This window comes from Schistocerca cancellata, chromosome 1 (genome assembly GCF_023864275.1).
Source record: "Schistocerca cancellata isolate TAMUIC-IGC-003103 chromosome 1, iqSchCanc2.1, whole genome shotgun sequence".
Taxonomy (NCBI): domain Eukaryota; kingdom Metazoa; phylum Arthropoda; class Insecta; order Orthoptera; family Acrididae; genus Schistocerca; species Schistocerca cancellata.
Genome location: NC_064626.1, coordinates 207,750,300 through 207,774,480, shown reverse-complemented (window position 1 = coordinate 207,774,480; position 24,181 = coordinate 207,750,300). Strand labels below are relative to the sequence as shown.

The 24,181-nt window shown below is 42.8% G+C and overlaps 1 protein-coding gene across 1 annotated transcript in view; it reads right to left on the bottom strand.

Moving 5' to 3' along the window:
- LOC126164502 (probable Rho GTPase-activating protein CG5521) overlaps positions 1 to 24,181 on the bottom strand; it is a 289,412-nt gene that overhangs the window by 253,530 nt on the left and 11,701 nt on the right. Inside the window, exons 2-3 of the mRNA XM_049920250.1 lie at positions 22,843 to 22,953; positions 5,357 to 5,374 (exon numbers count right to left, since the gene is read on the bottom strand). Coding sequence (XP_049776207.1) covers positions 5,357 to 5,374; positions 22,843 to 22,953 — 129 coding nt within the window. The remainder of the gene's footprint in view (positions 1 to 5,356; positions 5,375 to 22,842; positions 22,954 to 24,181) is intronic.

The following is a 24,181-nucleotide window of genomic DNA, read 5'->3' as shown; positions in this document are numbered from 1 at the left end:
TAGCTTTGAGGGATGAAGTAGTGAAGGCAGCAGAGGATCAAGTAGGTAAAAAGACGAGGGCCAGTAGAAATCCTTGGGTAACAGAAGAAATATTGAATTTAATTGATGAAAGGAGAAAATATAAAAATGCAGTAAATGAAGCAGGCAAAAAGGAATACAAACGTCTCAAAAATGAGATCGACAGGAAGTGCAAAATGGCTAAGCAGGGATGGCTAGAGGACAAATGTAAGGATGGAGAGGCTTATCTCACTAGGGGTAAGATAGATACTGCCTACAGGAAAATTAAAGAGACCTTTGGAGAAAAGAGAACCACTTGTATGAACGTCAAAAGCTCAGATGGCAAGCCAGTTCTAAGCAAAGAAGGGAAAGCAGAAAGGTGGAAGGAGTATATAGAGAGTCTTTACAAGGACGATGTACTTGAGGACAATATTATAGAAATGGAAGAGGATGTAGATGAAGATGAAATGGGAGATACGATACTGCGTGAAGAGTTTGACAGAGCCCTGAAAGACCTGAGTCGAAACAAGGCCCCAGGAGTAGACAACATTCCATTAGAACTACTGACGGCCTTGGGAGAGCCAGTCCTGACAAAACTCTACCATCTGGTGAGCAAGATGTATGAAACAGGCGAAATACCCTCAGACTTCAAGAAGAATATAATAATTCCAACCCCAAAGAAAGCAGGTGTTGACAGATGTGAAAATTACCGGACAATCAGCTTAATAAGCCACAGCTGCAAAGTACTAACACGAATTCTTTACAGACGAATGGAAAAACTGGTAGAAGCCGACCTCGGGGAAGATCAGTTTGGATTCCATAGAAATATTGGAACAAGTGAGGCAATACTGACCCTACGACTTATCTTAGAAGCTAGATTAAGGAAGGGTAAACCTAAGTTTCTAGCATTTGTAGACTTAGAGAAAGCTTTTGACAATGTTGACTGGAGTACTCTCTTTCAAATTCTGAAGGTGGCAGGGGTAAAATACAGGGAGCGAAAGGCTATTTACAATTTGTACAGAAACCAGATGGCAGGTATAAGAGTTGAGGGACATGAAAGGGAAGCAGTGGTTGGGAAGGGAGTGAGACAGGGTTGTAGTCTCTCCTCGATGTTATTCAATCTGTATATTGAGCAAGCAGTGAAGGAAACAAAAGGAAAAATTCGGAGTAGGTATTAAAATCCATGGAGAACAAATAAAAACTATGAGGTTCGCCGATGACATTGTAATTCTGTCAGAGACAGCAAAGGACTTGGAAGAGCAGTTGAACGGAATGGACAGTGTCTTGAAAGGAGGATATAAGATGAACAACAACAAAAGCAAAATGAGGATAATGGAATGTAGTCGAATTAAGTCGGGTGATGCTGAGGGAATTAGATTAGGAAATTAGACACTTAAAGTAGTAAAGGAGTTTTGCTATTTAGGGAGAAAAATAACCGATGATGGTCGAAGTAGAGAGGATATAAAATGTAGACTGGCAATGGCAAGGAAAGCGTTTCTCAAGAAGAGGAATTTGTTAACATCGAGTATAGATTTAAGTGTCAGGAAGTAGTTTCTGAAAGTATTTGTATGGAGTGTAGCCATGTATGGAAGTGAAACATGGACGATAAGTAGTTTGGACAAGAAGAGAATAGAAGCTTTTGAAATGTGGTGCTACAGAAGAATGCTGAAGATTAGATGGGTAGATCACATAACTAATGAGGAGGTACTGAATAGGATTGAGGAGAAGAGTTTGCGGCACAAATTGACTAGAAGAAGGGATCGGTTGGTAGGACACGTTCTGAGGCATCAAGGGATCACCAATTTAGTATTGGAGGGCAGCGTGGAAGGTAAAAATCGTAGAGCGAGACCAAGAGATGAATACACTAAGCAGATTCAGAAGGATGTAAGTTGCAGTAGGTACTTGGAGATGAAGAAGCTTGCACAGGATAGAGTAGCATGGAGAGCTGCATCAAACCAGTCTCAGGACTGAAGACCACAACAACAACAACAACAACAACAACAACAACAACCACACTCTGTAATCTCTGTAATCACAAACAATAACTTTTTGCACAGCAGCTCAGTTTAGATGTTTGTGTTGCCTCCCAATTTCTAAAGACACACACACACACACACACACACACACACACACACACACACACACACACACACAAAATGTGGTTCTTGTTTATGTGCTTATCTACTGATATATTCACCGTTTTGTTAGAAGTTGCACTGTTCGAAAGTAGAAAAAGGTGCTTTGACATATTTTGAAACTCTCATACCTATTTCAATAAGGTTCTATGAATTAATCAAGTTGAATCACCTTTCTTCATTTTTACCAGGTGAATACCACAGCGGCCAATTACAAAGCCAAATAAATTAAGAGGGGCAAAAAACAATCAAAACCAAAGTGTGCCACTACATCCAAGCATGATAGAATTAAAATCTATTTACAATTAAATTTCATGCTTTATCAATAATGTAGGTACTTATTACCAAACTGACTTTTGACATGAGCCTGGCAACAAAAAGAAGTAAAAGTAACAGGTAACGCATGATAAAATTTTGTTTACTTCGTAACTACGATCAGCTTACATGCTACGAGGTGCTGAATTACTGACATGGGACACTTTTATACATTGTTAAAAGTTTGTCTACATTACATAAATCTCAACAACAAAAAAGGGCTAAAAGCAAATGAATTATGAGTAACTGGACAATAAAGTTCACCTAAAAAGGGTATTCAATAAGTAACACAACACACTTTTTCCCTTCAGCCAATTTTGGTCGAAAAAATGCAGACTTTGTTGTGGGGAAATTGTGGGATATTTCCACACTAACCCCTATAGTTTCAAGAAGTTTCAATATGTGGTATCACCATACATAGCCTCGAAATAGCATCTATAACAGAGGTGTGATCAAAGCAGAGGACTGTCATTGAGCTGCTTTTGGCAGAAAACTACAGCATCACTGATACTGATAGGCACTTGCAGAATATCTACAGAGGCAAAAGCAAGAAGAGTCACTGAGCGAGACACCTGTCATCACAACAAGGTCGCACAAACCTGTCTGATCTCTCGCATGTCAACTGGCCACATAAAGCTGTGACTTCTGCAACGAATTCAATATATTCATTGCCACAAAAATACAAACTTATCCTTCTCCGTGAGAATGGTAGGCCTCACGAAAGTCTGCACTCTCATGAGGACCACATAAAACATAAATGGACTGTTCTTCCTCATCTAGCCTACATGTCACACCTTCCAACTTCCATCTGTTTGGCCCCACAAAAGATGAACTCCAGGGGAAACAGTACGTGGATGATTGGGAGATTATTGATGCAGCAAGACACTGGCTCCAAGGTCGACCAGTAGAGTGGTATCATGCGGACATACGGGCCCTCCCAGTAAAGCAGCATAAGGCCGTGGCATTGAACAGAGATTATGTTGATAGTGTTTGTAGCCAGAAGAGTAGGGAATAATATGGCGTATTGAAATCCTGAATAAAACCAATGTGCTTTCAGAGGAATAACTGTTGCATTAGTCATTGTATGCTCCTCAGATTATTCAGTGCTAAACACAAGAACCACTTCTCTTTTTTCCCTGTATTTTCCACCACCTCTCCCATTTTTGCTAAACTTAGGAAAGATAACTGCGGACATGTCGGTATTTACGTGCAGTGATAAAACTGCCCCTTTTTTTTTTTTTTTCAAACACAAACTTGCATTTCATATTTATTGTTATTCAAAACATTTAACTTTCTTCTGTAGGTGAAAAAACAATGATTGCATTGATAGTTGGGAGTTCCTGAGAGGTGGGATCAGGCACACCACTGGGAATGATTTCTTCTTTGATGCAAACTGTTACCTTTACTTCATAGTGTGATCTTAACGTATATCTGTTCAATCTTTGCTTCATAATGTGATCTTAAAGTGTATATGTTCAACATAAATGGCTGTGTCAAGAGAGAGAGAGAGAGAGAGAGAGAGAGAGAGAGAGAGAGAGAGAGAGTGTTATGCTAACTCGTCCGTCACACACTGCAATGTCATCAGTGAATAGTGGCGAAGCTTTCAGTACAGACACAGCACTTTTAATGGGAAGCAGTTTGTGCATTCAGATTTGAAGCAACAAAAACTATGATTCTTTCAAGCAAAAGACCTTTGCAGCTGTTAAATGAATAAATATGAAATTGTCTGAACATGTCTCAATGGTAGCTATCTTCCTTATGGTACCATTGTTTCTGAAATGTAAAGTGACTCTGTGATGATGATGTGAGTGTATCAATAGTATCACTGAATAACTATTTTAGAACATGCAGAGTACCACAGGTCATTGATAACCAAGATAAATGACATGGCATGATCATCATTTGCAAGATATGATAACAAAATAGAATAATCCCTTTTCATTTTCTACAACTGAATCAGAGTGTAGTTAGTCAGCAGAAGTTCCTTTCATATTACAACTGTCACTGAGCTTTAAAATTTATTTATTTATTCTTGGCTGGAAGTTCTCTACATGCACCACTTTGCAAATTACCAGGTATCAGTGAAAATCTTGTGATTTTATGATTCTCGTCCTGTGCATATTAGAATAGATTATTAATATGCTAAATAATCAAGGACAAATGTTTGTATTTCTAAAAAATAAATTTTCTGGAAAAGAATTCTGTATTCATAACACAGCGAGCAGTGAGCATGAATGTTTGCCCAAAGATAATTTACACTGCTTTTGTAAGGAATGTTCTATAATTTGATTTCCCTATAATCACAATAACTATCAATACTTAACATCAGAAAATATATACAGATAAAAAGTAATTTTATTAAAAACAAAATAAAATGCTACTGCTAAAGAGTTGTCTTATAAGGGAAAAAACTACATTTTACTTGTAAATATATACCATTGCTAACTAATTATACTTGTAAATTTATACCATTCTAGCTAATCATGCTTCAGAACTCACAAGCTGATTCTTCATTGAAGTTAACAAATGACCAAAAATACAATTTAATACTCATATGTCGTTCTGTACTGTTTTAGAGAAAAATGATAACAATGAAGACAACTAAACTGTTTCATATTACAATTATTCAACCATATAGTTTCTATTTCTAATAGCCCAACTGTTTCATGCAAACCATGTTTCATTTTAGACAAACAACTTAAAATAAACCAAACTACATTCCAAAAAATGCCATTCCATTTCAAACCTCCAACAAAGCAATACATCAAATGTAAATAGCACTGATTACCATGAAGCACTACTAGTAAAAGCAATATGTAACCTTCTTGGAGAAACTGAAAATAAACTTAAGCTACATACACATTATGTTCACCTAACATGCTGAGATATTCAAAATGTAACATACTCACCTAAGTGGAAAGACAACTCTGGAAAAGTAAATGCAGAACAACATAATTAATGACCAATGAGATAACGTTATTTACAACTATTCTAATTTTAGCTCAAAATGAGAATGTCTCAACAGCTTTCCAGCAAACCAGCAAATAAGAAAGGGCAAAAATATTACTAGAGAGCAGTAGTGATGTATGCTGTCAATTGTCAAATGCACTGATCCAGGCATTTGGATTTTGCTCAGAACTTTCTATCCAGCAGACTGCATCCATTAGAAAAGCTAAGGCAAATAATTACCATGAAGTTAATAAATGCATAGAACATGTAAAACATTCATACCATAAAAGGAAAATATAAACAAAATGGGTATTCAGCAGAATCTGCTTTCCACACACTTCAGATAAACTTCTAAACAAATTCTATGATGACCATACATAACAGCAGTTATCATACAACAACATAAGGTGTTTACACAATTACTAGCAGTCGTTTGCCACTTAGAAGGCATATAGTTAAGATTATGAATGTAAAATAGTAAAATCAAACATATTGGTTGCCAACATTTTCATCAGACTGAAACATTGGAAGTAAATAGTCCTTGTGAACAGCGTACACAAACCCCACACGGAGTTAAAAGTACACGTATCAACAAGAAAAATGCAATCAGTGACTCTTCAAAATCACTGAACATCGTGGGAGAAGGCACTTAAGGTTGGTTTGTTGGGGTAAGGGACTAACCAGTGGGATTATCAGTCTCTCAGTCCCAAGTTCATTCATCTGAAGGTAGTGACATCCACCAGGAATGTGTGCAAAGGAGGAAACAACATAAGAGTGATAAAAGTGAGTCAACAAAGGCAATACCGATGCCAGAGCTAAAAAGAAGTACATGATTTGGATCAGTATATAGGTTACAGCGGGTAAATGGTCTCTCAGGTCATGGCGATAGAAAACCACCACATCAGATCCCTGTTTAAGTCGAAAGATCCAGGAAAGTAAAATTGGAAAAGGCTAAAATGTAATGGACCTCAACTGGATGGAAGATAATACAACAAGGCAAGTGAAGTAGTTAAGATCACACATGGGCATTCCCAGGACTCTGCTTGTGAAGTGTGCAGGCCCCGCCACAGCTGTCCCAGCCCCAATTCTTCATAGGAAAAGTGTTAATTAGGGTGACAACACCCATTAATCAACAAAATGCTATCACTAAAAATGGAAAACAAGGTGTGGCAGACAAAGAGGCAAACTGCCTAAAAGCTGTTGAAGCAGAGCAAACAACAGGTGACAGAGGCAGCCAGCACAGGAGGCAGGAGGTGCCCCAACAACCATTCCACCCCTGCCCCGAAGATAGTTTAAAACATTATATCTGAGAGTAAAAACTACTGTCACAGAGAAAACAAGAGAACCAGTTGAACTTTCCATGTGTCATCCACCAACATAAAATGAAAAGAATTTGGAGCACCACACTTACCATGGAGAATCAGAAGGAGGGAACATTCCACCAGGTTATGAGCATCTGTCAGTAAGGTTCCACAACCACAGCATAGGAGTGGCTCATTACATAAAACAAAACTATAAGTCAGTCAAGAGGCAACATACAATGGTGGATTCCTTCCAGCAGGAACGGAATACGAGTGCCATGCAGCAGTAGTCTCCTTGATAATACAGTTTATTAGAAGGGGGAGTAGCCCTCCAGTTATTCCAGCTCTGAGTGAGCGGAGGCCTTGTTTGCACTCGTGAGTGCACATGCACGCATCAAGTTTATTAGAAGGGGGAGTAGCCCACCAGATGTTGTTCCATCTCCGAGTGAGCAGAGGCCTCATTATGTGCATGCGCACACCCACATACCCATGCGCACACACACACTTGATTGGCAATACGAATGAGGGGTGAATAATCATTCATCCAGTAAGACAGCCAGCCAGTTCATTCCCTGGATACTTACCGTATTTACTCGAATCTAAGCCACACTTTTTTTCCGGTTTTTGTAATAAAAAAAAAACGCTTAGAATCGAGTTCAAAGAAAGCGGAAGTTCTGGAAAATGTTGGTAGGTGCCGCCACAACTAACTTCTGCCGTCGAATATATGTAGCGCTTCACAGCCATGCTTTGCAGGCACAAAGATAAATACTGGTGCCAAACCCTCTGCGTCAGTAAATAAATTTAAAAAAAAAAAGGTGGAAGACGAGCTTTTTTTTCTCCGCCTCGAGTTTCGACCAATGCATTTTCATACATTATCCAACGAAATAAATACAAATTCCTTATTGTGCATCTTCGAATGTAGCAGCATTTCAATGTACTACGAAAATCCAACTGGCAAGATTGTTTGGGATGATTGTCGATATGGCCAACTCTACGTTCTGAAAATTTTTCCTACCTGTGAGAAGAGATGGTTCCTTACAGGAACTTTTATGAATTGTGAATCGCATGCAGTATTCTCTTCACCGTAAGAATAATACGAATATAAACATTTTGTCATGTATTCTTTTGTGTATGCTGCTAACTCATTTAAATCCTGTCTGCCTAATAAACTACGAAACTAGAGTGAGACAACAGCAAATGCGGAAAAATATAGATATCATCCCATGTTTATATTCGTATTATTCTTATGCCTAATAATGATACAGTCAGAAATGAAGCACGGCAACTGACGAGATTTTTAAATCCAAGATGACTGTAATTTCAGTGCAGAATGTAATGTACTAAAGAGGCATCTGCAAAGATTTTCAAACGGAGAAAAATTTTCGCTAAACTCTCGTTCATACGCTGTCTATTATTTGGTTCTTGTTGATGATTATCAAAGAAAGCAGGAGTGTAGGTAACAGCAAATAGCAGTCTCTTGCCATTGTTTCGCTAATGAGATGATTTCCCCCCCCCCCCCCCCCCTCTCTCTCTCTCTCTCTCTCTCTCTCTCTCTCTCTCTCTCTTTAAGCGGCAGTAGCGTGCACAGAAGCAAGCCATGCCGCGAGCGGCGACAGGTCGTAAACACTCATCAGAATGCGACAAACAATGCATGACACAGTACAGTAATGCATTTTCTGCTTAGTGTGACGTAAACACCTATAACAAAGAGAACGGCACTTATCAGATCAAAGAAAAATAAACAATCAATTCAAACCTGATGAAGTACGCGAAAAGGAAGGGTACCCGTATAAATACGGACAAAGCACCTGACGCATAGTAATGGCTACCTGGTAAAGCTTAACTGCTAAGCGTACGACTCGAACCAAACTACTGTAGCTGCATCGTCATTCATTCGACCTAAATTGTGTCTCATATTACAATGGACCAACTTTGTTTCGATTTGGAGGTGTGGCCTAAAACTGTTCTCTCCCCTTGAATTTCGAGATTCAAATTTCAGGTGCGGCTTACATTCGGGAATTTTTTTTTTCCTTGATTTTGAGTCTCATTTTTCAGGTGCGGCTTAGATTCGAGTAAACACGGTACATGACTTGGGACCCAGAGAAAGACAAACTGAACAGGCTGTGTGACTGAGTTCAGAGAGGAGGCCATGAGTAGCCGAGGCTACAGGGTGACAAGAGTCATTACGTTCAATAGCATGGAGACTGTTTACCAAGTCACTACATATTAAAATGTGATCAAGGGAGGCCTATTTAATAAATTGGAGGGCTCTTTTAATGGCCATCTACTCTCCCATAAAAATAATACATGTTCCCGGCAGTGAAGGGCACTCCGCACCAGTGGGAGATGTAAAAGCATAACGCATCCCATCTAAGGTTTTAGATCCATCCATCAGTTTGAAAGACGGTAGCACCCTGATAGTACTGAAGAACTAAAAGGAACAGATGCCAAAAAATCATGGGCTGACTGAGACTTTAGGTTCTTGAAATAGATTGGTCCTAATACATGGCCTGGGCACCAACCAGGGATGAGGTGTAGATGGTGGGGGTGGGGGTGTGTGAGAAAACATAGGGAGTACATTCTAGATGGAGTTACTGGCAATGGGCTGTGATGTGAATTCTAGCTAGCAAACCCACCAGAGAGCAGTTGTCAGAGGGCTGATGCCCCTCACAAGCAAATAGAATAGCATATGTTGGATGATCAGAAAATTGTCAAATGGCAATTGCATAGGTAAGCAAGAGGTGATACCATTGGAACTGAAGATGGAAGATACCCACTTCCGCAAGGATGCAGTCTATGGGACTAGTCCAGCAGGTGCCAGTGTCCAGTCAGACTCCATGATGACTGAATGGGTTTAACAGTTTCAAAGATGAATACACTGCCAAGACAAACATGGCAACCATGTTCCAAGTGGGACTGGACCAGAGCCCAGTAGAAAAAATGGAGAGTAGCACAATTTGCAACCCATGAGACTTAGGCAAGGAAGCAACGAGCTTTAAGCTTTCACATGTAGATAGTTTTTAGCTGACAAGTATAGAACAACTAGATCAGTTTCTTGTCAAAGAGGAGTCTCAAAAATCAGGACTGGCAACAACATCCAAGCACTGTGTACCCAGGTAGTTTTGGATCTTGATAGGCCATGGTATGATGACAAAAATGAGGACCCATGTTTTTGCAGGAGAGAATTGAAAATGCTGTGAAAGGGTCCAGCAGAGATCTATCAGATCGCATCTTTGAGCTGGTGTTCAGTCGGGGCTACAGAGTGGAAGCTGTACCAAACGCAAAAGACATCAACATAAGCATGGAGGTAACGATTGGACTGACAGAGGTCACTAGCCCGTTGATGGTTGGTTAGTTGGTTTAAAAGAGGGGGGGGCACAGGGGGTGGGGGGGCAAACAGCTAGGTCATCGGTCCCTTGTTCCGAATAAAACAATGCCACAAGGGTGAGATTAAAACAGACAAGACTGACAAAACAAAATGGAGATAAAGAAAAAACCACAAGAACAGCAGAAGGGCAACAAACACTTAAGAGGGAAAAAGGTGAGAAGAAAACCACAGAAACACAAGAAACAGGTAGAAGAGATTAAAACGACAAACCAGGCTCGCTGACCATGAGAATAAAAAGGAGAAGCCAGCCACTCTGCAACACATTAAAACCTCCACCCTAAAAGCACTAGGGTAGAAGACACAGAGGGACAAAGGACATGCGCTAAAATTTAGATCAAATGATAAAACCAATCCTCACGAATAAAACTTAAAACTAAATCAGCCAATGAGGCATCGTCAGATAAAATGAGTCCAGTAACTGAAGATTTCATCACAGGGCAGTCACAGTGGGACAGTGCACCAGAATACAGGCCACTGTCAACCGGACACCGCATCAACACTGTGGCGGGTCTTCACGGCGCAGGAGGTAGCCACGGGTCACCCAAGCGTGGCCAATGTGGAGCAGGCAGAAAACCACGGAGAACCTGGGAGAGGCCCTTATGGAGGACTGCCACACATTCATAGTCTCCTTAATGGCACGCCATTTGCTGTGCGTACTGAGACTATGGCATTCCATCTCCCAAAGCCGAAAAACCTGGTGACTAAAAATGAATACAGGTTAGTTATTGGAATGAAGATCTCCATAAGCCGTTTCCGTGTAGCCTGTTTGGCCAGCCTGTCGGCAAGTTCGTTGCCCAGGATTCCGACATGTCCTGGGGTCCACAAAAACACCACTGAATGACCAGACAACTCCAGGGCATAAATGGACTCCTGGATGGTCGCTACCAAAGGATGATGAGGGTAGCACTGGTTGATAGCCTGCAGGCTGCTCAAGGAGTCAGTACACAGAAGAAATGACTCCCCAGGGCATGACTGGATGTGCTCAAGAGCACGGGATATAGCCACCAGCTCTGCAGAGAAAACACTGCAGCCATCAGGCAAGGAATGCTGTTCAATATATCCTCCATGGACATAGGCAAAGCCGACATGACTATCAGCCATTGAGCCGTTGGTGTAAATCACTTCATGGCCTCGGTATATGTCAAAAATCGAGATGAAGTGACAGCAGAGAGCCGCGGGTTGAACTGAGTCCTTTGGGCCATGTGAAAGGTCCAGGCAAAGCTGCAGCCTAGGTGTACACCATGGAGGTGTACGCGATTGCACCTCGAGTATAGGTGGTAAAGGCAAGGACTCCAATTCAGATAGAAGTGATTGGACACAAACTGCAATTGGAAGCCCTGACCTGGGCCGCCGATGCAAGAGATGAACCGCTGTGAGTGGGAAAAGGAAACAGTAATTCGGATGCGCAGGAGAACTACAAACGTGTGCAACGAAACTGGCAAGCAGTTGTGCACACCTGACCTGCAATGGAGAAACTACAGCCTCTGCAAGGACACTGGTCACCGGACTCATCCTAAAAGCTCCTGTCGCTAGGGCAAGTGCCACAGTGGTGCACTGGGTCGAGTAAAAGCAATGCTGAGGGCAGCGCCGAACCATAAACCAGACTCCCATAGTCAAGGCGGTATTGAACAAGGGCTCTGTATAGCTGCAGCAGTGTAGAGAGATCTGCACCCCAGTTAGTGTTCCTCACATCGGAGGGCATTGAGGTGCTGCCAGCACTTCAGCTTACGCTGACGAAGGTGAGGAAGCCAAGTCAATTGGGCGTCGAAAACCAGTCCTAAAAATCAATATGCCTCAGATACCCCACTTGTATAATGTGGCAAGGATATGCTGTCGCCAGGTGGTGTCATACACTTTTCATAAATCAAAAAAAGACAGCAAAAAAGTGTTGGTGTCTGGAAAAGACTGTTCGGGTGGAAGACTCGAGGGACACAAGATTATCTGTGGTAGAGTGACCCAGGCGGAAGCTGCCTTGGCACGGAGCCAGTAGGCCACAAAAGTCCAGGACACAACCCAACCACTGACACACCATACATTCCAGCAGCTTACAAGGAACATTGGTGAGGCTGATGGGCCGATAGCTATCCACATCAAGCACGTTTTTGCCAGGCTTGAGAACTGGTATGATGGTGCTCTCCCGCCAGTGCGATGGAAAGACACCATCGCACCAGATCCGGTTGAAGATCATGAGGAAATGTCGCTTGTAGTCAGACGAGAGATGTTTAATCATCTGACTGTGGGCCCAATCGGGCCCGGGAGCTGTGTCAGGGCAACGTGCAAGGGCACTGAGTAGCTCCCACTCTGTAAATGGGGTGTTATAGGATTCACTGTGGTGTGTAGTGAATGAGAGGACTTTCTCTTCCATCCGCCATTTGAGAGTGCGAAAGGCTGGGAGGTAATTCTCTGATGGAGAGGCGCAAACATAGTGCTCAGCAAAGTGCTTGGCAATTGTGTTTGCGTCGGTAGCTAACACGCCATTTACGTTAACACCAGGAACACCTGTTGGGGTCTGGTACCCAAAAACTCGTTTGATCTTTGCCCAGACTTGGGAAGGTCACGTATGGCACCCAATGGTGAAGACGTACCTCTCCCAACGCTCCTGTTTCCGCGTTCTGATAAGCTGGCAAATGCGGGCACGGAGCTGTTTAGAGGCTATGAGGTGCTCCAGGGAAGGGTGCCACTTATGCTGCTGTAGAGCTTGCAGACACTCCTTAATTGCCTCAGCAACTTCCGGCGACCACCAAGGGACTGTCTTTCACCGTGGGCACCCTAAAGAATGAGGGATTGCATTTTCCACCACAAAAACAATCATTGTAGTTACCTGCTCAACCACCATGTCAATGTTACCATGTGGGGGAGATTCAACGGTGACAGCAGAGGTGAAAGTTTCCCAGTCCACCTTGCTTAAAGCCTATCTGTGGAGGCATCCATGGGCCTGATGCCGGGGCAGTGACAAGAAGATGGAGATGGGGTCACTACCACACAGGTCATCATGTGCTCTCCAGAGGATAGATGGGAAAAGGCCACGACTGCAAACTGAGAGATCAATGGCCGAATATGTGCCATGTGCCACACTGAAATGTGTGGCGGCCCCAATATTTAAGAGGCATAGGTCGAGTTGTGACAGTAAATTTTCGACATCTCTGCCTCGGCCAATAAGAACTGTGCCACCCCAGAAGGGGTTACGAGTGTTAAAATCTCCCAAAAGTAGGAAAGGTTTAGAGAATTGATCAATCAGTGCAGCCAATGCATTCAAGGGTACTGCACCATCTGGAGGAATGTTGCAAACAGTTATTTCCTGTGCCATCCTTATCCTGACAGCCACAGCTTCAAGAAGGGTTTGAAGGGGCACAGGTTCACTGCATACTCAGTTCAGGACGTAGACAGAAACTCCACTTGACACTCTATTATAGTTGCAACGGTTCCTGTAATATCCCTCACAGCTACTGAGGGCAGGTGCCCGTATTGCCAGGAACCAGGTTTCCTGGAGGGCAATGCAGAAAGCAGGTGTAAAGCTTAACAGTTGCCTTAGCTCAGCCAGATGGTGGAAAACCTGCTGCAATTCCACTGAAGGATGACGTTATTGTAAGGCTGGGAAGGCATGAAGTGCGCAAGGAGGCAGGTTATCCCTCAGGGTCACCTGCTGCCTCAGACTGATTAATTGTAGCCATTTCTAAGGCAATGAGGCATCAGTGTGATTCAGGTCCACAGGGGACACTAAGATCTCCATTGCATCCTCAGATGCAAAACTGATATGGAGTGGTGGTGTTGGGGCCACCAGAGGGTCCTGTTTCTTAGCAGACTACTTCTTAGTTAGCTTGATCTCTTGCTTCTCTTTAGGGGCTTGCTGGGAGATTTCTGTGAAGCAGCTTCAGACACGGAGGAAGACTGTGAAGCTCTTCATCCAGCAGGTTTTGGCTCCTTGAGCCACTGGTGAGTATCCGCCATGGCATTAGTGGAGACCTCGGAAGAGAGGGCCCCAAGGGACCCCTTCCGCATGAGAGAAGAGAGAAGCCGGAGGAGGCTGTTGCTTCTCCGGCAGGGGGGAGGGGACCGATGTCCCCTGCGTTTGGGGGGATGTGGGGGGGGCTTGCTTCCGAAGTAGGTACTCTGGGAGCAATGGAGGAAGTTTCGCCCTCTACCACCAAGGGGCGGATGAATTCTGGTGGCCCAGAGGGTCCACTGTTCGTGGCACACAGTGTGGTATGACTGGTACTTGTGACAGCGATGTTGAAGTAGCTGCAGCATATGTGGACGTCAACGAAACGGGGTGTAATCACTCAAATTTATGTTTCACCTCTTGGTAAGCCCCTGTGTTGTCAAGGGGCTCAGCCAAGTGGGTACTTAACAGTCCCACCACACGGACTGGCTACCGTGCTGGTGACCTAGTAGGAAGGGGGCCAGGGTGCAAGGGGAAAAGGGAGTGGAGGGGGAGAGAAGGCTGCACCACAGAAACTAGTTTGGGAGTTCATTCCCAAATAGCTCACATTTAACGGAGAACATTTGAAATGGTTGCTCCCAAAGAAGGTACTTTAGAAGGAGATTTTCCCCCTACCACCATGGCGGCAGATCTATTCAGGAGGCCCAGAAGGCCCACTGTTCGTGGCACAGAGTGATGAACCACTGGCACTTGGGAAGGCGATGGTGATGTAACTGTGGCATATGTCGACGTCAACCGAACGGGGTGTAATCTTTCGAATTTACGTTTAGCCTCTGTGTAAGTCAACCTGTCCAGGGTCTTGTATTCCATAATTTTCTGTTCCTTTTGCAGTACTGGGCAGTCTGGCGAGCAAGGGAAGTGGTGCTCTCCACATCTGATGCACGTGGGAGGTGGCGTACATGGAGTATCTGGGTGCAGTGGACGTCCGCAGTCTCGACATGTGGCGCTGGAAGTGCAGCAGGAAGACATGTGCCCAAACTTCCAGCACTTAAAAGCACCGCATAGGGGGATGTATGGTTTAACGCCACAGTGGTAAACCATCACCTTGACCTTTCCAGGCAATGAATCACCCTCAAAGGCCAAGATAAAGGCACCAGTAGAATCCCCGTTTTCTTTGGGTCCCCTGTAAACGTGCGGGTGAAATGAACACCCCGACGTTCTAAGTTGGCGCAGAGCTCGTCGTCAGACTGCATGAGGAGGTCACAATGGAAAATAATACCCTGGACCATGTTGAGGCTTTTATGGGGAGTGACAGAGACAGGAATATCACCCAGCTTGTCACAGGTGAGTAAAGTTCGGGATTGGGCTGGGGATGTTGTCTGAATCTAGACTGCACCATTTCACATCTTGGATAGTGCTGTCATTTCTCCTCAAGATGTTCAACGAAAAGTTGAGGCTTCGTCGGTAGAAAAGAATCCTCATCAGTTCTGCTACAGACTAAAAACGAAGGCGAATATGGCTCTCTCCGTTCTGTAGCTATAAGTTCCTCCCATGGTGTAGTGAGGGAGGGAAACGATTTAGGGTCATACCTGTTGGCATTGTATTCTATCTTACCCTTCTCAGAGACTGCTGGAGCCATATGGTGAAAAGCAAGAGATGACTTAGTCCGATTCATTGCAGGTCATCCGCCCTGATGCCATCCACTCCGATCAGGGGCTCTCCCCACGGGCACCACACAGCCACAGCAAAAGCCAACTGGCATTATGGCCGTTGCTGGGAGTCCTGATGACTCAGGAAGACAGGCATCTACTCCTTGGCATACGTGAGGAGTTTACAGCTCAGGAATCAGCAGCACAATCCCTGTGTTGTCAGGTGGCTACCACCAAATGGTTACATAACAGCCCCACCACAACGGACTGGCTACCATGCTGGATATTGGGTGCAAAGAAATCCAATATTGTCATGGGGACGAAAGAGGACAGGAGACAATGGAAGGAGATAACATACCACGGAAAGTTTCCTCGCCCAAATAGTTATATAGCAGGTGAAAATGCAAAGCCATGACAAGAGATTCAGGAGATCGAATCCAAGGGTACTCATGCACCACGTAAGGCATCCTTCCCCATATGGCCCGCACTTCTGAAGAACTTTGAAAGTGGCAGGTCAAACCACAGAATGGGACCTGAACTCATAGAGCAGGAAAGTGTGAGACTCCTTTTAGTCACCTCTTACAACAGGCACGAATACCTCGGGCCTATTCTAAACCCCCCCACCTCGTTGATGGCAATGAAGAATAGTGTGACACTCAGCATGGAGCCCTGAGGGATGCCATTCTCTCTGACCTGTGGCGAGCAGAGTGAAGTATCAACTATAATCCAGAACAACCAGAGAGATAAAAACTGACTAATAAAAAGCCATGAAGGGAAAGTATAGATTACATACATCAAAAAAGACTGCAAGGAGGTGTTGGCATTAAGAAAAATGACTGCCAGAGGGACATTTCCAACTTAACCAGTTGGTTAATTGTGGATCGTGCCTCCACAAAACTAAGCTGATAGCAGGACAAAGGCGGTGAGATTTGAGAATTGAGCATTATTGGCATGCAACCTTCATTTCAAGCAGTTTGCGGAGCACACTGGTGAAGCAAATGAAATGGTAATTGTCAACGGATCTCGGCTCTCGCCCAGCTTAAGGACTGGAACAATACTATCTTGCTATTACAAAAGGAAGACACCACCGAGCCAAATAAAGATGAAGAACCTGAGGCGACGGAACCCTTGAGTAACACTCTGATGTCGTATCACCCTATTGTGAATGGAATTGGGGCACGGGGCAGTATTGTGACACGAGGCAAGAGCTTTAAGCAGTTTACAATCAGTTAATGGTTCATTTATAATTCGGCACGCTGTGAGGTGAAGGAGAAAGGGGAGGTCTTCAACTGATCACTTACATGTCCAGAAGGCAGCTGCATAAGAGGTAATCGAAGCCGTCACAGAGTTGGTTGCAATATATTCAGCAAGAACAGATGTGTCAGTACACAGACTATCCTGACAGAAGAGACCCATTACAGTTGTGAATCTTTGGCCACCCAGACTAATACGAAACTTTGTCTACACCTGGGATGAAGAAGCATATGAACCCAGGGATGAAACATAGCACTCCCAGCAATTATTATAACTGCTTTTAATTAGATAATGAGCCTTAGCACAAAGTTGCATAAAAGTGAGGAGGGTGGCCTGTGAAGGGTGCTTCTTGAGACACTGCAGCGTACTACGATGATCCTGAACAGCTACCACAGCACTAGCCAGTGGATGGGGGACTTCTAGAAAGGGGAATATCAATTCCAGCATGGGTGATTGTGTCAGATGTCTAGCACAATCTCAGTGGTCCAACCTGACAGAGAGGGGATGAAGGCCACAGCAGAGGCATACGACAGCCAGTTCGCTCTTCGAGGCACGCAATGTGATAGTTGGTCCATCTGGCAACAATAAGGAAGTGACAGGATCACTGCAAAGTGGTCATATAGTGACCGATGTAGTGAAGCCCTGAAGCTGGGGGAAGAGATCATTATGTCGATAACAGAAAAGGCATCATGGGTGGCACTGACATTGTTACAAGTACAATCATTATGACACATATGTCATGCTCAGTAAGAGGCTAGTCAATTACAAGACCCCTATCACACAGGGGCTGTTGTTGTTGTGGCTAAAGTCCCAAAGTAGGAGAAAAGGTGGCATGCGAGGGGCGGAGTCATTTGCACCCACACTGCTATTACTTTAAACATGGTACAAAAGGGAATCCACTCACTGACAACATCTTTGTGAACCAGTGTACAGACCCCTCTAGATGCCCTCTTAGGGCCAGTAGGTTTCTAACAGAGTGCATGATAACCAAATGAACATTAGAGAATGGTCATCAGTGTGAAGTGTGGTTCTTGTAGAATAGCACAAAGTGGAGAATAGGAAGAAAGATGATGATGTAGTTCTGGCAGGTAACGGTAACAGCCATTACAGTAACACTAAATGATCACACTATCAGTGTCCAGCTTACACACGGAGGAGCCAGGAGGGCCAGTCAAGCCCCAGGGTCACTGCCTGTCACCGATGGGGATGGGACAACATCAATGACCATTGTTTCAAAATCTGACACTTTGGGGATCTGGTGCCTCTGAGCTCACCAGAACAGTTTTGTCCTGATTCTCCTTCTCCTCCTCAGCCTTTCACGGACGAGATTATTGTGATGGATTATCCACAATGAGAATGGGGATGGATGAAGAGCAAGCAGCCCTAGGACCCACAAGCAGTGATTGTTTCAGCTACAAGCTGGTGTTCGGCCTTCAGCCTTTAATCTGTTGATTTATAGAAGCAGGAGTCCCAGGAGGAAGCCCTGTCACCAGTAGATGCTAGACAAAGAAGCTGCTTCTAGAATCGAGTGCAGGAAGTAGTTCCTGAATATGGTGTCATGGGAAGCATTAGAGAGGAGAGCAGTGGGAGAATTGGTTTGGAAACCATTGAGGTAATGGTGGTTAAGCAACGACTTTCACAGTTCACGAGAGACAGTCACTGGATTTATATTCTGTGTTTTCTTTTCTTTCTTGAATACTTGACAAACCTATGAAAGTGGAGGATGACATACTGTGCAATGGACACACAAAGATGGCTGTTCACCAAAAATTCCTTTGTGGAGTGATTGTCTGCAGTTGCCAAATTTGGGGCTTTCCAAGCACTGGAAATGTCTCATGGTGGAGGAAGGGGAGGGGGGGGGTGTAAGGTATCATGACACTTTTACGCTCTGATAATTTTTTTTTCTTTTTTAGTACAATCCCTTCAAAGGCTAAGATAAAAGAGCTCCTGTTCGATTATCTTTGGGACCTCCCTGGGCATATCAGACAATATATACCTTCCTGCTCAAGATTAGCCCCTAGCTCCTTGTCTGTTTAGAGTGTAAGGTCTCTGTGGAATATAATTCCTTAGACCATATTCAAAGGCTTGTGCGAGGCAATGGTCACTGATCAGTCACCCAGAAGATCACATGTGTGATGGCCTGTAGACTGTGCAATTGAGGAGGCTTTAATCAGTAGTGATCCACTGCACATTTCTTCCAAAGACTCAACTTCTCCAAATTTATGTTCCACAAAAAATAACGGCTTTGTCACAATGAAAGTATCCCAATCAGTTCAAGCACATAGTAAATATTGGATAAACTGTTTCGCTTCCAGACATCTGGCTTCTTCCTCTACTCACAGGGTACCCTGATTAGGGAAAGCAGTAAGGGGTGTCTGCATCGAAATGTCTTTGACATGCCTGACGCGGTGACCATTGTTCCAGTTTAATTTGATACATTTTTGTGCAAAATGTCTGTCCTGATGGCATTTACTCTGATCAAGAGGTCTCCACACGGGCTCCATGCAGCTACAACAAAGGGCATCTGGCACGATATGGCCGGGAGTCCTGATGCCCCAAGAAGATGGGCATCTACTCCTTGGTATGTTAAGAAATTTAGCAGCTCACACATCAGCAGTGCGATTCCTGTGTTGCCAGGAGTATCAACCAAAAGGGTACATAAAGACATCACCAAATTGGAATGGCTAACGTACTGGCTTTGAAATGCAAATAAGAGCTAATGCAGATATTGTGCACAGATGATCCTTAACACTGCATGCAGTAGGTGCTACTTTTAATGACAATGGAAGTACAACGCCTACAATGGGCAAATCACGTTGTTTGTTTGCCACACAGCCAGTGACCAAAAAGTGTGAAATGTCAAAATGACTAGCACCAGATCTATGGGGCATCCCTGACCCCAGTGAATAGACTGCTTCAAAAAATTTACAGTAAGGAGGACTGCTGAATGGATGGAAGTGAAGAACAACAGAAAGACAGAGCTGGAGCCAATACCTCAGGGAAATTTGGCCCACTGGACCTGACTGCAGCAACTGATTAAGTAACCTATACCCATGTGTATGTTTGGTTTGCATCTAAGTTGTGCATCTTGGTTCAAGAAGCTGTACGAGTTCCCTATTCCTCAACTTCTGTGACAATATTTTATAAGTTATGCAGGATCAGAATTTTATTATCTCATTTATGTACAGATATAAATCATTGATTTAATGTGCAGGTGGGTCAGCAATATAAGTAATACCATTGAGACATAAACATAGAATCAAAAAACCAGATTAATACTAATGTATAGCCACCAGAACAAGGTTATCATATTAACCTGCAGAGATAATTCAACTATAATTGTAAGAATCTGCAACTGGACAAATAGACATAGACTGAGCTACTCCGCCCTCCTTCAGACATCTCTCTCTCTCTCTCTCTCTCTCTCTCTCTCTCTCTCTCTCTCTCTCTCACACACACACACACACACACACACACTCACTCACTCACTCACTCACTCACTCTATGGCCACTGTCACCTCTGGATGTTGAGGTTTGACTGCTCCCATAAACGACAGTGGCTACATCTGTGTGAATTATACATGTATTAATGTGTTTGTGTGGGAGTTAGCTTAGTCTACTTGTAAACGTACTTTTACAATGAGCCTGTCTGCATTCAGTGCCAGTTCTACGTGATAATTAGCGATCTATCTTATTTCTTACTGTTGTTCCACTGTGGACTTTTCACTTTTTGATTGCACAAGGATTTTTGATTGATTACAATTTTTCATCAGCCATGTACTGTAGAGTCTGAGCATAGAGTTTTAATCTGTAAAAATAGAACTTCAAATTTTCTTTTTTATGGTATTGTATACATGTTGACAATTGTTTCCTAATAATAATTCTAAATACCTATAAACAAAGATAAACTGTTCATAACAGTAAATACACAGAATAGCTAAAACATGTAGACCCCCTAAAACAGGCAACGGCAACCTCACAGATATGAATGGCATCTCTTTCCAAACATGCCAAGCCGACATATTATGCTTCAAAAGACACATTTTTGAGAGTACACTCATTTTATGTTCATCCCACCTTTAGATGCCTACATTTATTTACACGCTGTGACGATTGTTTCTTTATGTACAACATTTTGCAATAGCTGTCTTAAAAATGGCTGCTGCAAAATTCTCCCCCAAATTTCTTCCATGGACTGCACTGACACCAGTCGTGGGCCAGATCCAGCCCGCAGGCCACCGGTTGACCCCCCCCCCCCCCATGTCCCAAACAGTGGGCTGCATGGCTCCTTCCCTTAATTAAACATATTTTTTAATTATTCATATTCTAATAATTTTCTCCTGTTGATAATAAATAATATTCTGTTTGCACAATTTATATTCCCATGAAAAATAATTCTGTACCTTACAACAGACTCAAAGCAGCTGTGATAAACAACTTTTCTTGTGTCCACATCACTTCCGCAGGGAAGTATTCTGAGTGTGAATCCAAGACGCTTAATTTGTTAATAAATTTGTGTCTAAAAATTATGCTGATTTTATTTTCTAAAAATCTCACCAGGAATTTGATAGAATTGACTTCCTTAAGATCCTGGCTTATATGGATAATTTTAATTACTTGATTTTTACTATATAGTTTTAATCTGGGTTAGTTGTGGATAATTTTACTTACTTGACTTTTACTATATTGTTTTAAACTGGGTTAATTGTCTCTCTGCCATTTTTAGTTTTAACCGATTTAGATCCAGCCAATGTTCTAAGCTATTAATGGTATCACTGCCTCTTTAAGGAATTTGTTCTGTAGTTTCTCTTGGAATGAGAATGTGTGTGTCATCAGCAAATGAACTGAATCTTAAGTTACATTTAAATATAAATCAACTGTGTGAAATTAATACATGATTGGGCTTAAAATGGTACCTTGTGTGTCTTCCCGTGAAAGCATTTTTCTGTACAGAAATAATTTCCTTGACATGATATTAATACTACCCTTTGATTTCTTTCTGTGAAGTGTGAACTGAACTATTTCACAGCATTACCTTCAATCTGAAAATCAAACAGTTTTGTTTATTTGCACTATTTGCCTTTTACACACATGGTAACAGATGTGTTCTCCCACAGTAGCTTACTACACCCGATTCTAACCAACCTCTTCCACAGAATACTCATAAGTGCTTGAGAGCACCCATTTATTCTTTCATACTTCACAGATGTCTGCATACAGATTGAGAGTTGTAACTCTTCAGGCTTTCCCGGCGATCTAATGACATCTTGGGTTGTCGGGTATTCTGCCGGATATCAGCGTCGTACTTGCACGATATTTCGGTCACATAACTCGAGACCTTCATCAGGTGCGACCTGAGACTGCTCCTCGAGTGGACCTGGTCCAGTATTTATGCCTATGGCCTTCCCCCTCCACCAACGGCTGCAGGCGCTTCCTCTGTGGTCCGCGCCCATTCCCTGCGACCTGTTGGAGCGTTGCTGCTCCGTTTTCCGTCCGCTGCGGTTCTAGGGAACACCTAGAACTGCAGCGGATGGAAAACGGAGCAGCAACGCTCCAACAGGTCGCAGGGAATGGGCGCGGACCACAGAGGAAGCGCCTGCAGCCGTTGGTGGAGGGGGAAGGCCATAGGCATAAATACTGGACCAGGTCCACTCGAGGAGCAGTCTCAGGTCGCACCTGATGAAGGTCTCGAGTTACGTGTCCGAAATATCGTGCAAGTACGACGCTGATATCCAGCAGAACACCCGACAACCCAAGATGTCAGATTGAGAGTTGTTCACCAAAGATTTTAATGTTGCACTAATAGTTTGCTATAGTTTTAAACACACACACACACACACACACACACACACACACACACACACACACACACGACATACACCTGATGCTGAACTATTATTATAACACACACACTACACATGTTCAGTATACCCAGATAATGAGTAATAGAATGGATTATGTATTTTGTACCAACCTCTCTGCTTCAGATTTGCTTCAGCTGCTACAAAACTGTCATAAAGGATGCAGTAGATGTGACTGAAATTGCTCTCAAAGAAAGTTTTTGCCTCCTCGACATCGACATGTTCTGCAAAAAGAAAAAAAAAAATGTATTTCCTCATATGCAATTTTAAACACTGCTGTGTGTGTGTGTGTGTGTGTGTGTGTTTTGCACCAAAAAACAGTGAAGCTTTAGATCTAGTTTCTAGTGTTTCTTCATGACATATGAAAGTAAATTAACATTATGCCATGGAGAAAATAAAATTTACAAAACTTAACAAACATAGCGTTATCTTTCCTTAATTCACAAAAATTTACTATCACAGTTCCCAATAAACAATAGATATTCTTAGAAGTGCCAATAAAAAATAGGTGCATACGGGAAGTTGAAAAGACACAATTAGTTAACATTAAAGTGAATTAACAATACAAAACATCAACAAAGCACAGCCACAGTTATTTCATATGTGGTGATATTTGGTTATGTTTTGCCAACTGCAATCGAAGATGTGATCCAAAAGAGGTGGCACCTAAAAAGGACTTAAGGTAAAGAAGTACACTGAGGAAGAAATGGGCCCTATAGACATTATTTGTGAAGATGGTGAACCTTGTGCAGAAAGAGAACAACGTATTGTCAAAACATAAAATAGGATGTCAGGAAAAATTAAGCTAGAATCAAAGATACTTTGGACCACTCATGAGATTTTAAACACGGCAGAAAAAAGACATAGGCAGAGAACTTAGATAAACATACAGGTAAACAACAATGGAAATACTGTTGATGAACTTGTTCCATGCATCAGATGAGCTAACTACAAAGAAAAATTTCTACATCAACTGAGAACAAGATTTTTTAAAAAAAAAAAAAAAAAAAAAAAAAAAAAAAAAAAAAAAAAAAAAAAAGGAGAGAGAGAGAGAGAGAGAGAGAGAGAGAGAGAGAGAGAGAGATTTCAACAGGTAATAGGGACATCTTCATTATTGGAAATAGTACATGCACGATTTATATTACGGAGAGGAGCTAATTTATAATTAAACCCCACTGGAAACAACTGACAAAGAGACAAGGGAAACTCCCCATCAAACCCCCCCTCAGATTTAATGGTAAGATGGTCCAGTGGATAGTTCGTCAAAAACTGAGCACAGATCAAGTGTGAAAAGAAGAAGGTGTACAGAACTGTGAAAAAAAAGAAGCAAAATACAAACAGTGAAAGGTTCACATTTAAGATGTGCAACATTGAGCAAACTTTAATAGTCACGGTGTTGTGGTTTTGTATCTATGGTGCTGGACTGGAAAGTGGGACAACTGTGTTCAAATC